The 14278-nt window shown below is 42.7% G+C and overlaps 1 protein-coding gene across 37 annotated transcripts in view; it reads right to left on the bottom strand.

The window, feature by feature from the left end:
- The window catches only part of celf2 (cugbp, Elav-like family member 2), an 850872-nt gene that overhangs the window by 19714 nt on the left and 816880 nt on the right, over window positions 1–14278 (bottom strand). For all 37 annotated transcript variants that reach the window (XM_060842659.1, XM_060842645.1, XM_060842654.1 and 34 more), the window contains one exon: window positions 10710–10841. In XM_060842659.1, the coding sequence (XP_060698642.1) occupies window positions 10710–10841 (132 nt within the window). The remainder of the gene's footprint in view (window positions 1–10709; window positions 10842–14278) is intronic.

Here is a 14278-nt window from a genome sequence, read left to right as displayed (position 1 = left end):
GGGCAGAGGGAAGCACTAACAAAACAACGCTGTGGTCATATGAGGTGAAGCAGGGAGTGACGTCACACAGCCAATCTGTTCCAGCAGCCTTGTGCAAACCTCTGTCACATCCAGAACTTGGTTTTCACTTACATAATGACAGCAGATCCCTTAGTTGCTCAATAATACTGAATGGGAGCCAAAGTCAGTAACTATGCAACAGGTTAAAATGTATTGATGCCGAGACAACACAAGGACATCTTGCTGAAGGGCACAGTCTTTCAGACAAAAACCTAATTTGGAAGATGTCACATCAAAGTCCTCCGTTTCTCGGATTTGTTTTTTGTTTAAACATAATTCCAACACAGATACTGCCCATCAACATTGTCTGCACTTATAATCTCAATGTGATCGCTACCCAAATGGTATTCTAGTTAAACGCTTTCCTCTTGCTGTCAATTCAGCCAGAACATTTAGACCCATCTCTTTTTTAAATCAATTTATAGGACGTGAACATTGTTGGCAAACACAAGGCTACACTTGTTGCTCATCCCTAATTACCCTTGAGAATGTGATGGCGACTTTCTTGAACTGCTGCAGTCCTTATGGTGTAGGTCCCATTGTGCTGTTACGTAAGGAGTTTTAGGGTTCTGAGCCAGCAGTGAAGGAACAGATATTAGCAGTTATAATGACGCCTAGTTTGGAAGACAATTGTGGTGTTCCATATGTTTATTGCCCTTGCCCTTCTAGGTGGCAGTTTCTTGTCTGTAGATGTAGGTCTTATAGTGAGGTCAGCCAGGTGGACCTCATAGAATATGAGTCCCCTGACTGGACCAGATTAACAGCCCCAATCAGGTAGCCCTGGCTGACAGATATAAACAGGAGAGTTCCCGCCTCTGCAAAAAGGCCCAGGCTTGGACTATAACCCCCTACCCACCAACCATGTGCAGAATCAGGACTAGAAAATGGTCCTAGCATTGGTTTCCAACACTAGAAGCAAAGTCGTGACCTTTATCTTTTCCTCTTACTAATACCAAAACCTACTTCTGACAGGATCATTTAATGCATTTCTCATATCAGCTCAATTACATCAATTTAGACTGAATTCAATCCAATCATCCTGGGATTAATTTGAAACCAGGTCACGTTAACCCAGAAAGCAGGGTAATCCAGTGCTCCAATATACAGCCAAGTTCATGGTCTGCAAGAAACCTGAGATTGTTAGACAATTTTTCAGTTTTGCAAAATTCTTACAAACACCTTCAAAAAAGCTTCATTAGAATTGCTGTATTGTAGAGATACATTTCTCAACTGATGGTGCAGTAATAGAATGAAAAAGTCAAATTGAAATAAAACTCCATACACAGGAGAGTCAGGAGTTCTGTTCACTCTCGGAGCCAGTTCTGTGCTAGCTGAGCACAGTACAATGTCATGTACTGTGCATGTATAAATAAAAGGGTGACCTGGTGATGGGATACTGGCCTTTGTGGAGTTATTTCAGTCAGAGCCTTAACAATTCCTGCCGCGTGTCTTGTTGACAGTACACAGTGCTGGCATTTTCCTCTTTTAGATCCTGACATATATCCTGTGTATTGCAGGGGTTTCTGTTTTTAAGATTTTCAAGTTTCGCGTTTTTTTGTAAATACATCTGATCTATAAATTTGTGTGGTGCTTGTCTTAGAAAAGTTCATTGCATCATCCTGAAACCCCTATTTCCTCATTCTTTCATAATTCAAGTCAGACCAATGAAAATTATTACAAGAAAGTCTGAATCCAACTCATCAAACCTGTGACATTATGAATCTCACCAGTCTATTCTTGATTCCTTTCATCCCTCCTAACTGAACGAAAGTTAGTTGAAGTCTCCAACCCTACCTGCTTTGCGTTTATATATTTGAAGTGTTGAAGCAACATGCCAATATTGACCAGTTTTCAATCCTCCTACTGCATGCTCCTGCCCACCAACCCATGGTCAATTGAGCAGGAAGATATCTGCAAGAAAGGGGGAACTAACAACACAGCTGGTTCTGCACTGGCTACGGCAAAAGTCTAATTAAATGGATATCCAAGCACCCCTGGCAAATGGGAAGTACTTTACAGCAGGCTAGAACAAGGGGAGGAGGGAAAACAGTGGGCACAATACACGGATTAAGATGGTAAAATTAATCATGCAAAATGCCAGTGAAAAATGTGATGACTTTATGGCGTATCAATATGTCATAAAGCGAATGACCCAGGAGACAATATCCAATTTCTCAGCAGGAGCCACAGGCAACTTTCAATCAAAATGTCTTACATTTGTAATACCCTCTTCATTTTAAGCAAACACTTCAGGGAACAGAGGATTAATGCAATTATCAGCTCCTGCGTTTAATTTTACTCAGCATAATGATATTTTTTACAATCACGTGATATGGAAAATCTATATATACGTTGACTGGGCCATGATACAGTGCAGGTTGTACTACATACACTTGTAATAATTGGGTGGTTTTCATCAATGCTGAACGGTGTTACATGTTCAACTCTGATAATAGCAGGAAGGGATGCATGGAAATTGACGAAAATGCAAAGCCGATAGAATCTAGAATGGACGGGTGATCCTTTCCCACCAGTGTCAAAGTAGTTGATCCCAGAATCCCTGGATCCTTGGCAGAGAAAATGAAAACTGGCCGTGGCATCTGCTCCTGATAACTTATTGCTGGAAAATGCTCATGTGTGGCCAGCAGGTTTGAGCTGAATGAGGCTCAATGGCCAGGTCCTTTATAGTAAAGTCTGGCTGATGTATCCATGGTAAGGTACTAGAAAATAGGAGGAAATCAAGGTTTACCATTGGGTTTACCATTTGCAGGCCTGAAAATTGTGGGCGACGAGGGAATGAAATCAAAATAATCAAATGTTATGTGATTGCTTCTAACATAGAGGCTTCTTGTTTAGTTTTCTTTTTTGCTGAATGATTGACGTATCAATGTGCAGAACAAATCCTGTGACTTTCTGAGGACAGTGTCTCAGTTCGCCATGATGTCTAAAAGTTCAGGTCCACTGAGGGTTACACTATCCGACAGACAATTATTACTCCCTGGATGACTAAATTTTAGAAGCAACTGTGAAAACTTTGCCACAAAAAAAAACCCAACAACTGTGTAATTCAGTTTTGTATGGCACTGAGTACAGCATCACTTATTAGGCTGACACAAAATTGTTTCAGGGCCTCTGTACAGAACACTGTCACTTGTGATCATTAGCCTCTGATGTTGGTAGTGGGTGAGGGCTGGTAAGGGACTTTTAATTCAGCACAGCCTCCATTGGAATGAAGATGGCAGGGGAGGGGGCTGGATTTAACTGACAGATGTCAGATGTGTCACTGGGATATGATTTAACCCATATTCGATAAAGCAAGAGGAAATGGAGCGCCTCAACATAGGACTACAATCAGGAATAAGGGAGGATGCTTGAAGTTGCTCATTTTAACATTGCTAGTCACACTACTGTAATTTTCTCCTTTAATTAATCCGTTACATTAACCTGCAGACTGTCAGGTCTTATAGAATCACAGAATCCCTACAGTGCAAACAGAAGCCATTTGGCCCATCTAGTCTGCACTGACCCGATGAATTGCATTCCACCCCCATACCCATTCCCTGTGACCCCACATCCTGCACATCCCTGTATGACCTCCCTGTGTCCTGTATGATCCTACAATTAAATAAGGCTGATTTTTAAGCAAAACCCTTGCCTCACTATCAAAAACAGATGTTGAGAGACAAAAGGAACCATAATGATGGCAGCTTGGACTGCTAAATAAAACCTTTCATTGTAAGTAACATTAAAAAGAAACTATTTTTGATCAAATATATCAAAAAATGTCCCAAAGTGCTTTGCTCTCAGCGAATTATTTTGAAGTGCAAAAATGTTTGTTATGCAGGTACATATGGCAAACTATTTATAAAGATTAAAATGTCACAATTACATCATTAGGGCGGCACGGTGGCACAGTGGTTAGCACTGCTGCCTCACAGCGCCAGGGACCTGGGTTCAATTCCCACCTCAGGTGACTGACTGTGTGGAGTTTGCACGTTCTCCCCGTGTCTGCGTGGGTTTCCTCCGGGTGCTCCGGTTTCCTCCCACAGTCACAAAGATGTGCGGGTCAGGTGAATTGGCCATGCTAAATTGCCCCTAGTGTTAGGTAAGGGGTATACCTTAGGTAAGGGGTATGGGTGGGTTGCGCTTCGGCAGGTCGGTGTGGACTTGTTGGGCCGAAGGGCCTGTTTCCACACTGTAAGTAATCTAATCTAATCTAATCAATGGGTTTAACAATCTGCTGATATGCTTGAGCACCATTTTAAAAAAAATATGTTCATGGATGTGGTTGTCACTGACATTTGTTACTTATCCCTAATTTGTTTGTAGAAGGTGGTGATGAGAACATAAGAACTAGGTGCAGGAGTAGGCCATCAGGCCCTTTGAGCCCGATCTGTCATTCAATAAGATCATGCTAGATCATTTTGTGGACTCAGCTCCACTTTCCTGCCCTCTCATCTATCCTGTCATGGTTCAAAAAAAAAGCTATCTTAGCTTTAAAAACATTTACTGAACTAGCATCAACCACTTCACTGGGAAGGGAATTCCATTGATTCACAACCCTCTTCAAGTTCCTTTTCAATTCAGTCCTAAATCTGCTTCCCCTAATTTTGAGGTTGTGCCATATACCGCTAAAGAAGGATTTTGACCCAGGAACAGTGATACATTTCTAAGTCAGCATGGTGTGTGGAGGGGAACTTGCAGGTGGCAGTGTTCCCATGTACTTTCTGCCCCTGTATTTTTCAGTGCGAGAAGTCGCAGGTTTGGAAAGTGCTGTCAGAAGAGTTAACAATATCAATTTGAGCAAGGGACATTTGGTCATGGTGTCATTTTTTTGAACAGCCAAACAAATCATTTGGTATTAGATTAGATTACCTACAATGTGGAAACAGGCCATTTGGCCCAATAAATCCACACACCAATCCTCCGAAGAGTAACCCACCCAGACCAATTCCCCTATTCTACTTTTACTCCTGACTAATGCACCTAACACTATGGGCAATTTAGCTTGGCCAATTCACCTGACCGCACGTCTCTGCATTAAATTTAGAGTTCTCAGTTTAATGATTCATCTGAAGAGTGGGAACTCCAACAAGTTGTGTGTTCTCGGCAATGTTCTGAAGTTGATGCACTCTTGTTCCTGAGGATGGCACAAACGTGTTAACATCTGACACAAATGGCAGTATATATGCAAGGAAGCAAAGCCAACATGCATTTGTTTATTTTTATTGGGATGTGGCAAGACCCAATCTGATCAGCATTTCACTGTTGGTTCATGTAAATATTGCCTTGATGTCACTCTCCCCTTTCCTCTGTAACGCTTGTGTCTGTCTTTGGACCAAACAAACACAGTGAGGTCTGCAACCAAACAATCTTGGCTTTAAATGGAGCATCAGTGAATGGGAATAAGGTGTTACTTGAAAAAGCACATCGACAACAGCTTCCATTGTGACCCAAGGAGCATCACAAGTGACCACAGGCAAAACATTCAACATTTAACCGTAACGTAAAGTGATAATTTTAAGAGCAAATCTTACAGTAATAAGCTGTTGTTTAAGCAGCCATATTACTTTGATGGTAGGGTCTATTAGATTAGATTACTTACAGTGTGGAAACATGCCCTTCGGCCCAACAAGTCCACACCGACCCTCCGAACAGCAACCCCCCCAGACCTACTCCCCTACATTTACCCCTTCACTTAACACTATGGGCAATTTAGCACGGCCAATTCACCTAACCTGCACATTTTGGACTGTGGGAGGAAACCGGAGTAAACCCACGCAGACACGGGGAGCACGTGCAAACTCCACACAGACAGTTGCCCGAGGTGGGAATTGAACCCGGGTCTCTGGTGCTGTGAGGGAACAGTGCTAACCACTGTGACACCGTACCGCCCTATTGGTGAGTAGCAGCATGTAAGCTAAAATGCAAACTAGGTGGCCGTGGTGGGGAGTAGGATTTCCTGGAAATAACCACCGAAGTTGAGAAGTGTCAAGAAATGGGACTGAATCAATCAATCTCACTGCATCCAAAAGTAGAAGAAAAAGGTGTTACTATTTAACACTTATTCAATTAAAATTTTAAGACATGAATGAACATCAAATTGTTGAATTCAAAACCCTGAGTGTTTGAAGACGTTTAAGTAAAATTGGGCCCAAAGTTATGCCACTTTAAATGTAAAGCACATTGCCCTGGATTCTTTGTTAAAGCTTCATTCAAATCCTTTATCTGCAACGATCTTCTTAAAATCAGACTGTGTGTTACACTGACTTATCTGCAACTGGCTTCCTTAGATTAGGTTGGGATCACAATACTGATAAACACAAGAGCATTATCACCAGCCTGCAGTACAGGTTTCTTTGGTTTAAGCAAACTTGAGAACTGATAGTCTAGGATTCAATCACTGAAAGACTCCAGTATTAGATGTGTCCTAGGAGTTCCCATGTACTGGAGATGGTAAGCTTGCATTGTCAATTGAAAGGCTGGTGGATTATAGCTCTTCTTGAGCCAGTATTAACAACCCACTGGCTCCATGAAGATCAGTGATTCCTCTGTGTGGAACTGGAACTACACTGTATTGGGTGGCTTCAGGTTCGATGTTGAACTAATTCTTGGGTGGGGCACAAGTTGACCTCAGCATTGTGAATGCAACAACAAAGAGCTGGATTTTCCTGCATTGACCACCTCGTACAGTAGAAACCCCACACTGATTATGCTTCGAATTGAGAACACTAATAAGATCGTGAGCCAAGAACAAAGGTTTAAACTGACCAATTGGAGGTGGAAATGCTGCTAACACAGAGGAGAAATTACAAGTGCAAGATTCCAGGAATGGATATAAGGTGGAGTGGGAAATGGGATGGAGTGGATCCTCAGTTATTGAAGGTTTTCATTCACCTAATGCCTCCGTGACCACAGGATGTCACAGCGAATGAAGTACTGTTATACTGGTGTAATGGTGGCAGGTAATTTGCAAACATGAAGGTGCCAACAAACAGTAATGTGAGCAGGAACAGAGTCATTTATTCATGGATAAATATTGGCCAATACACCAGGGATAGCTCCCTTGCTCTTCAAATAATGCAGTGGGATCTTCTCCATCTACCTGAGAGAGTAGACAACCTCTTAGTTTAATATTTCATCTGAAAGACACTCCTGTAATACTGCACTGGAGAGTTAACTCCAATGATTATGCTCAAGCCTTGAAAGCAGGGCTTGAACCTCCAACATTCTAACTCTCAGGTCCCAGTGCTAACATGGGGCCATCACTTCCATACTGAGTATCTATGATGTGAACAAGATTTTCTTGTAGAATCACAGAATCCCTACAGTGCAGGAGGCCATTCAGCCCATTGAACCTGCATCGACCCTCTGGCGAAAAAGACTAATCCACCTAACCTAGACATCCCTGGCCACTACAAACAATTTAGCATGGTCAATCCACCTAACCTGTACATCTGTGGACCGTGGAAGGAAACCCACACAGGTGGTACATGCAAGCTCCACACAGACCATCATCTGAGGATGGAATCGTATCCGGGTCCCTGGCGCTGTAGGGCATCAACACTAACCACTGAGCCATTGTGCCATCTGCTTCTTCTGCGTGGAGACACAGGGTTTGACACACAATTTAAAAATCATTCTTCATTCAGGGTGCTGGGATGGGCTGAAACAAGAAACATTGTTACAGAGCGGGCATTCTTAACAGGAGTGAGCTCAAGCCCAGGTCCACTTGTGACCAAAACCTCTTTGGTGCATCTGCAACAGCATTTGGGTTAGATTTTCCAAGATTGCTGATCTAGCTACCATTGTCTTTTCAAACTGGTGGCAAAAGTGAGGACTGCAGATGTTAGAAACCAGAGTTTAGATCAGAGTGGTGCTGGAAAAGCACAGCAGGTCCTGCTCCTCAGATGCTGCCTGGCCTGCTGTGCTTTTCCAGCACAATTCTGATCTAAACTCTTTTCAAAATGGTGCCCTACCATATCCTACGCTGGAAAACCCAAAGGTCTAGCCTGGGATGAAAGGAAATCGGTGCTGCTATTTCACATGCTTAAAGTGGCAATTTATCAAGTTGTGCGCAATGAAACATCAAATTATGCCACTGGCAAATGATTTGATCACTTGCGCAGTGAGATTTAAAACAGTAATTCAGTACAAGCAGTTATCACTTTGCAGAATACTTGCTAATCTTAGCCAGAAATTCATTAAATAATGGGAAAAAAAATTATAATTTAAAAAAAGTCATTAGAAATATTCTGAAGAAGTTCATTTCTTTTCCCCCCACAGCTTAATTCTACAATAGGGACCCATCCATTTTAGGAACTCTATCTCCTGGGCCCAGTCTAAAATGAGACAAACTCATACTTTACAAGGAGCACCGTTTTTGATACCTGATTTAAAGTGGAGAAATTAATTACTCCTGAAGTAAACCGACCAGCCATTGTGATGTGTTCCTGACCCATTTGATCTAATACAGAAGACTCAGTCAGTCATTCATGGGCAATTTAAGTGAGATACAGATTTTTCACATTTATAATAGCATTTTGGACACACACACTCACTAGTGTGACTTTCTACATTAAATTCAGCCCTTTCCTGACAATGGGAAATATCAGAAAACAAAGAACTAAATTTCAAAACCTGTCAATTAATTCCCTGGAAGAATCTTTCAGCCATCTCAGAGCCATAGAGATATACACAACTGAAACAGACCCTTCGGTCCAACTTGTCCATGTTGACCAGATATCCTGAATTAATTGGTCCCATTTGCCAACTCTTGGGCCATATCCCTCCAAACCCTTCCTATTCATATACTCATCTAGATGCGGAGTATATGAATGTTGTAATTGTAATTTCAATGTTGTAATTGTACCAGCCTCCACCACCTCTGGCAGCTCGTTCCATACACACACCATCCTCCGCTTGAAAAAGTTGCCCCTTAGGTCCCTTTTAAATCTTTTCCTCTCTCACCCTAAACCCATACTGTTTAGTATTGGGGAAAAAAGACCTCGTCTCTTTATCGTATCCATGCTCCTCATGATTTTATAAATCTCCGTAAGGTCACCCATCAGCCTCTGATGCTGTAGGGAAAATAGCCTGAGAGTATTCAGCCTCTCCCTATAGCTCAAATCCTCTATCCCTGGAAACATTCTTGTAAATCTTTTCTGAACCCTTTCAAGTTTCACAACATCCCTCCTATAGCAAGTTGAATGTACCATGTTCAATAATGAAATTGTGGACATGTACAAGCCTGATCAAAACCTCATTTAGAAATCACACTCTCGTATAAAACACAATCTCTCAGGGACCTGCCTTCCCTGAGCCACGGCAGTTTGAGCAATAAAACATAGTGATGTAGCAAGGCTTGATAGCTTAAATGCTGAGTGATTGTTTCCATCAGTCAGGGAGGGGGCACAGAAGTGCTTATTTTGGACTTAAAAGTTTGAGAAACTACTTAATTTAAAGGATTATGCATCTTTGCAATTCTCTACCTCACAGCGTTATGGATGTTCTATCACTGAATACAACTAAGGCTGAAATAGACAGATCTTTGGTGTCTCAGAAGATGAGGGGAAGATCTGTCATATCAGATTGAATGGCAGAGCAGGCTTGATGGGCAGTATGGTCTACACCTGCTCCTATTTCTTGTGGAGTAATGTCATGGAAGGAAAAAGCACGTGGACAAAGTGAGAACAGTGGGCTTGGTTGATTTCGGCCTGGATTTATGGTGAACTGAATTCTCCTTTGGCTCATGGGTTTTCTCATTTCCAACGATTCAGAATCACGCCACATACAATCTGAGCTTTTAGCCTGGAGATACCCTACTGGGTCTGGACGTTCTGCTTTGACCCGGATCCAACAGCAATAGCAGGACACGTGGGTGAGTAAAGTACGCATGCCGAAGTCAAGGCCCACCAAAATGAAGTTACGCCTCAATCCTAAACCATCAGGTGTGAGCTACCAGATTCAGTGTGTGATGGCACTTTACCCAGTGGATACTTGTCTATCTAAATGAAGCTGCTTGAATATAAAACATGATCAGACTGCGGAAAGGCTCTGCTAAACCCTGCAGTGAATTTATCACATCTCTACATCAAAAAAACACCCAGGCTCATGTGCTAACATTACTACTTGTTTGTTTGTGAGGAAACAACAAGTTAGTGAGTTGCCCTTAAAGTAGTAACTCAAGTTGAATTGGAATGACATTGTATATAAACAACACAAGTCAGTTGTCACATGCAGAGTATGGCTGCAGCAGAAAGAATATAAATTAATTTGAATTTAGGTGACATTGCATTAAATCTGCACCCCACATCATAAGTATCTCTCCCAGTTTTTGTTCATGTTGTGGAAGCATAAATTAGGAGGGCTATGCACAGGGTGTTGATCTAATATTGTTTGTCTTTACAATATTATCCGTCATTGTACTCACTCCTAAAACCACCATCATTATTTCCTGACTGGCTCCAGTTGTTCGCAAACCAAACCATCCTTCTCAGCATCTCTCTTACAGTGCTCCACTGCAACACTCTGCCATGTTCAATCATTTTATGACATTTTATGTATAACACATAAGGAATAGCATCACAGACGATCGACCACATGCTGTATACATGTCATTTTACAGGGAGCCAGTGAAATGGGTTTACCTGGACTTGTCAATGCTCCGAGTGCTCCTGTTGCCGCGGTGAGAGGGTTGGCATTTGTGGTGGCTGTGTTCTGAGCTGCTGCAGCAGCTGCCGCCAAGGTTGCTAGGTTTTGTAGTTGCAAAGCGTTCATACCTAAGTGGGGGGAAACACAAATAACCTCAGGTATGTTTGACAGCTTCTATTTACTCCAGGAAAACAGTAGTATTTTTGCAGTGATGGGATCTACTTCAACTGGACTAATGTTATCCAAATCTCCTCTCCCTTAGCCAGGGACAGTAGTGTCTTAACACACTGCAATACTTCATGAGCAATGTTTTGAGGAGAAATACAAATGTTAGCAACTGAAGGATGGCCCTCAAATTAAAACACAAAAGAAAGATGTAATGAAAACATAATTGTTGGAAATACAACAGCATGACAGTTTATAACTGAAGGAAAAGAATTACTATTTCAGGTACAGACCCTTCATTAAAACTTACTTATAGGTGTATACACTTATTATAATCAAGGAGTTAATTTCCAGTGTTTTTCCAGATGCTGCTGGGTCCTTTCAGCACAGCGGCTCAGTGGTTAGCACTGTTGCCTCACAGCACCAGGGACCCAGGTTCGATTCTAGCCTCGGGTGCCTGTCTGTGTGGAGTTTGCACATTCTCCCTGTGCCTGCGTGGGTTTCTGCTGAGTGCTCCGGTTTCCTCCCACAATCCAAAGATGTGCAGGTTAGGGTGAATTGGCCACGCTAAATTACCCAGAGTGTTCAGGGATGTGTAGGTTAGGTGCATCAGTCAGGGATAAATATTGGATAATAGGGTAGGGGAACGGGGCTGGGTGGGTTACAATTCAGAGAGTCGGGGTGGAATTGTTGGGCCGAAGGGCCTGTTCCCACACTGAAGGGATTCTATCATCTAGTTCGCTCCAGCATCTAAAAATATTCTCCTTATTTCAAACATGTAGCCCTCACCATTAACCAATGCAGAATGGTCAATCAGAAAAATAAAAGCCATTTAATAGACCTGGGGAAGAGTTTCTTTCCTTTATCCTGATGGTGTAACTTTGGTAAACTCAAGGAGATCTGAAAATCATAAATACATGACTGGAATACAGAGGAGTTTAAAACAAAACATGCAACTAACGTCCAGACCCTTGAAGCTGTTCACATTGTATTAAAATTCCCTATCAACACAAGGTCCTGGAAAGTAGTTACATTTAGATTAGATTACTTACAGTGTGGAAACAGGCCCTTCAGCCCAACAAGTCCACACCGACCCGCCGAAGAGCAACCCACCCAGACCCATTCCCCTACATTTGCCCCCTCACCTAACAATTTAGCATGGCCAATTCACCTAACCTGCATATTTTTGGACTGTGGGAGGAAACCGGAGCACCCGGAGGAAACCCACGCAGACGCGAGGAGAATGTGCAAACTCCACACAGACAGTTGCCTGAGGCAGGAATTGAACCCAGATCTCTGGCGCTGTGAGGCAGCAGTGCTAACCACTGTGCTGCCCACTGGTATTCAATGTTCTTCTGATGATGTGCCCCAACCGAATGCTGATCATTTCCCACTCTGATACTGGCTAGTCTCCATTCATTAATAGCATTGTCTCGATCTAGCAGTTCTGGAACTCTGCTCCCCTTCACAAGTCCTGAAGTCTGATGGGATTGGATTCTGCAAAACTGTTTAGTTTCAGTCATATATAACTTCATCATTCCATGGCAGCCTCTAGCAATGGGCACAGTTGACCCAATGTGGTACATTCTGCTAGTTTCCTTAGACCTTTTTTCCTTTTTATTTATTTATCTTTTTAATGGTTTCTCTTTTACTCGAATCAGAGTGCACTCTCCGTACGCATTCCACACTCTGCAGTAATTGCAGAAGAAGGAACTCTCCCATTTGCTGAGGGTACCCTTGGTTCAGATGAGGATGAACGTGACCCATTGTCAGCTTGTCGCAGTGACTTGATTACTTCACCATTGTCCAAGCTGACTGGGATATTACAGGATAACTGGCAGGCCTTGTGAAACTGTACCCCAACATAATCAGCACATTCAGGAGTGGCAAGAGGTTAATCAATAACAAAAGGAAGCAGAAAGCGTCAGATCGAGATAATGATTTGGAGATGCCGGTGCTGGACTGGAGTGTACAAAGTTAAAAATCACACAACACCAGGTTATAGTCCAACAGGTTCAATTGGAAGCACTAGCTTTCTGAGCGCTGCTCCTTTACCAGATGGTTGTGGAGGACAACACCATACAACCTTGTCACGGTGGACGCTGCAGGACATGTCAGAGTGTTGACGTGTACACCATCATTACGCGTGGGGACACCATCCACCATGTACGTGGCAGGTACTCATGTGACTCAGCCAACATTGTCTATCTCATACGCTGCAGGCAAGGATGCACTGAGGCATGGTACATTGGTGAGACAGAGCAGAGTCTACGGCAACTGATGAATAGGCACCGCACAACAATCAACAGACAGGAGTGTTCCCTCCCATTCGGAGAACACTTCAGTGGTCCAGGACATTCGTCCTTGGACTTTCAGATGACCGTCCTCCAAGGTGAACTTCGGGATCGGCAACAACAAAAACTGGCTGAGCAGAGGCTGATAGCTAAGTTCGGTGCACATGGGGATGACCTCAACCGGGACCCTGGTTTCATGTCACACTGCACGTGACCTCATTGCACTATATATGCACACAGACACTCCCAGACACAGACACACACCCCTTCAGACTGATACACCCCCACACTCACACATGCACCCTCTCACAGACGTGCACCCCTTTACACTCTCACTCATACACACACTCTCACACAGACACTCATAACCCCCCCCCCCCCCCCCCCACACACACACACATACACATTTAAGTTTGTGGGGTGAATTTGTACTTGCAGAATTACATTTTATTTTTCTCAAAAACTTCATGAATCCATGTAAGATTCTGTAAATCCATTTTTTAGATGAGAATCAGTCTGACCATTGTGACACAGACAGTCTCATTCAGGGCACCTCACGTCTTAAATGCATTATGACACCAATTGTTAAAGTTCACTTGAGAATGTAACATGTTCTGTGGTTTACATGTGAAAGAACTGAAACCAGTAATGTTCATTCTAAAACATGAAAGACTTAACAAACAACCCAGATCTTTTTCAATATATAATTTTAGTTGCATCACACTGGAAACTTTTGCAATAAATTCTGTGTCTTACGATCTTATGCTCAAAGTTAAAAATCACACAAACCAGGTTATAGTCCAACAGGTTTAATTGGAAGCACACTAGCTTTCGGAGCGACGCTCCTTCATCAGGTGACTAGCACCTGATGAAGGAGCGTCGCTTCGAAAGCTAGTGTGCTTCCAATTAAATCTGTTGGACTATAACCTGGTGTTGTGTGATTTTTAACTTTGTACACCCCAGTCCAACACCGGCATCTCCAAATCATGACTACGATCTTATGCTCCACATCCACCTGATGAAGGAGCAGCACTCCGAAAGCTAGTGATTTCGAATAAACCTGTTGGACTATAACCTGGTGTTGCGAGATAAAAGTGGAGTGCATG

This window comes from Hemiscyllium ocellatum, chromosome 23 (assembly GCF_020745735.1).
Source record: "Hemiscyllium ocellatum isolate sHemOce1 chromosome 23, sHemOce1.pat.X.cur, whole genome shotgun sequence".
In the NCBI taxonomy this organism is placed as follows: domain Eukaryota; kingdom Metazoa; phylum Chordata; class Chondrichthyes; order Orectolobiformes; family Hemiscylliidae; genus Hemiscyllium; species Hemiscyllium ocellatum.
This window is presented reverse-complemented; position numbering and strand designations above follow the sequence as displayed.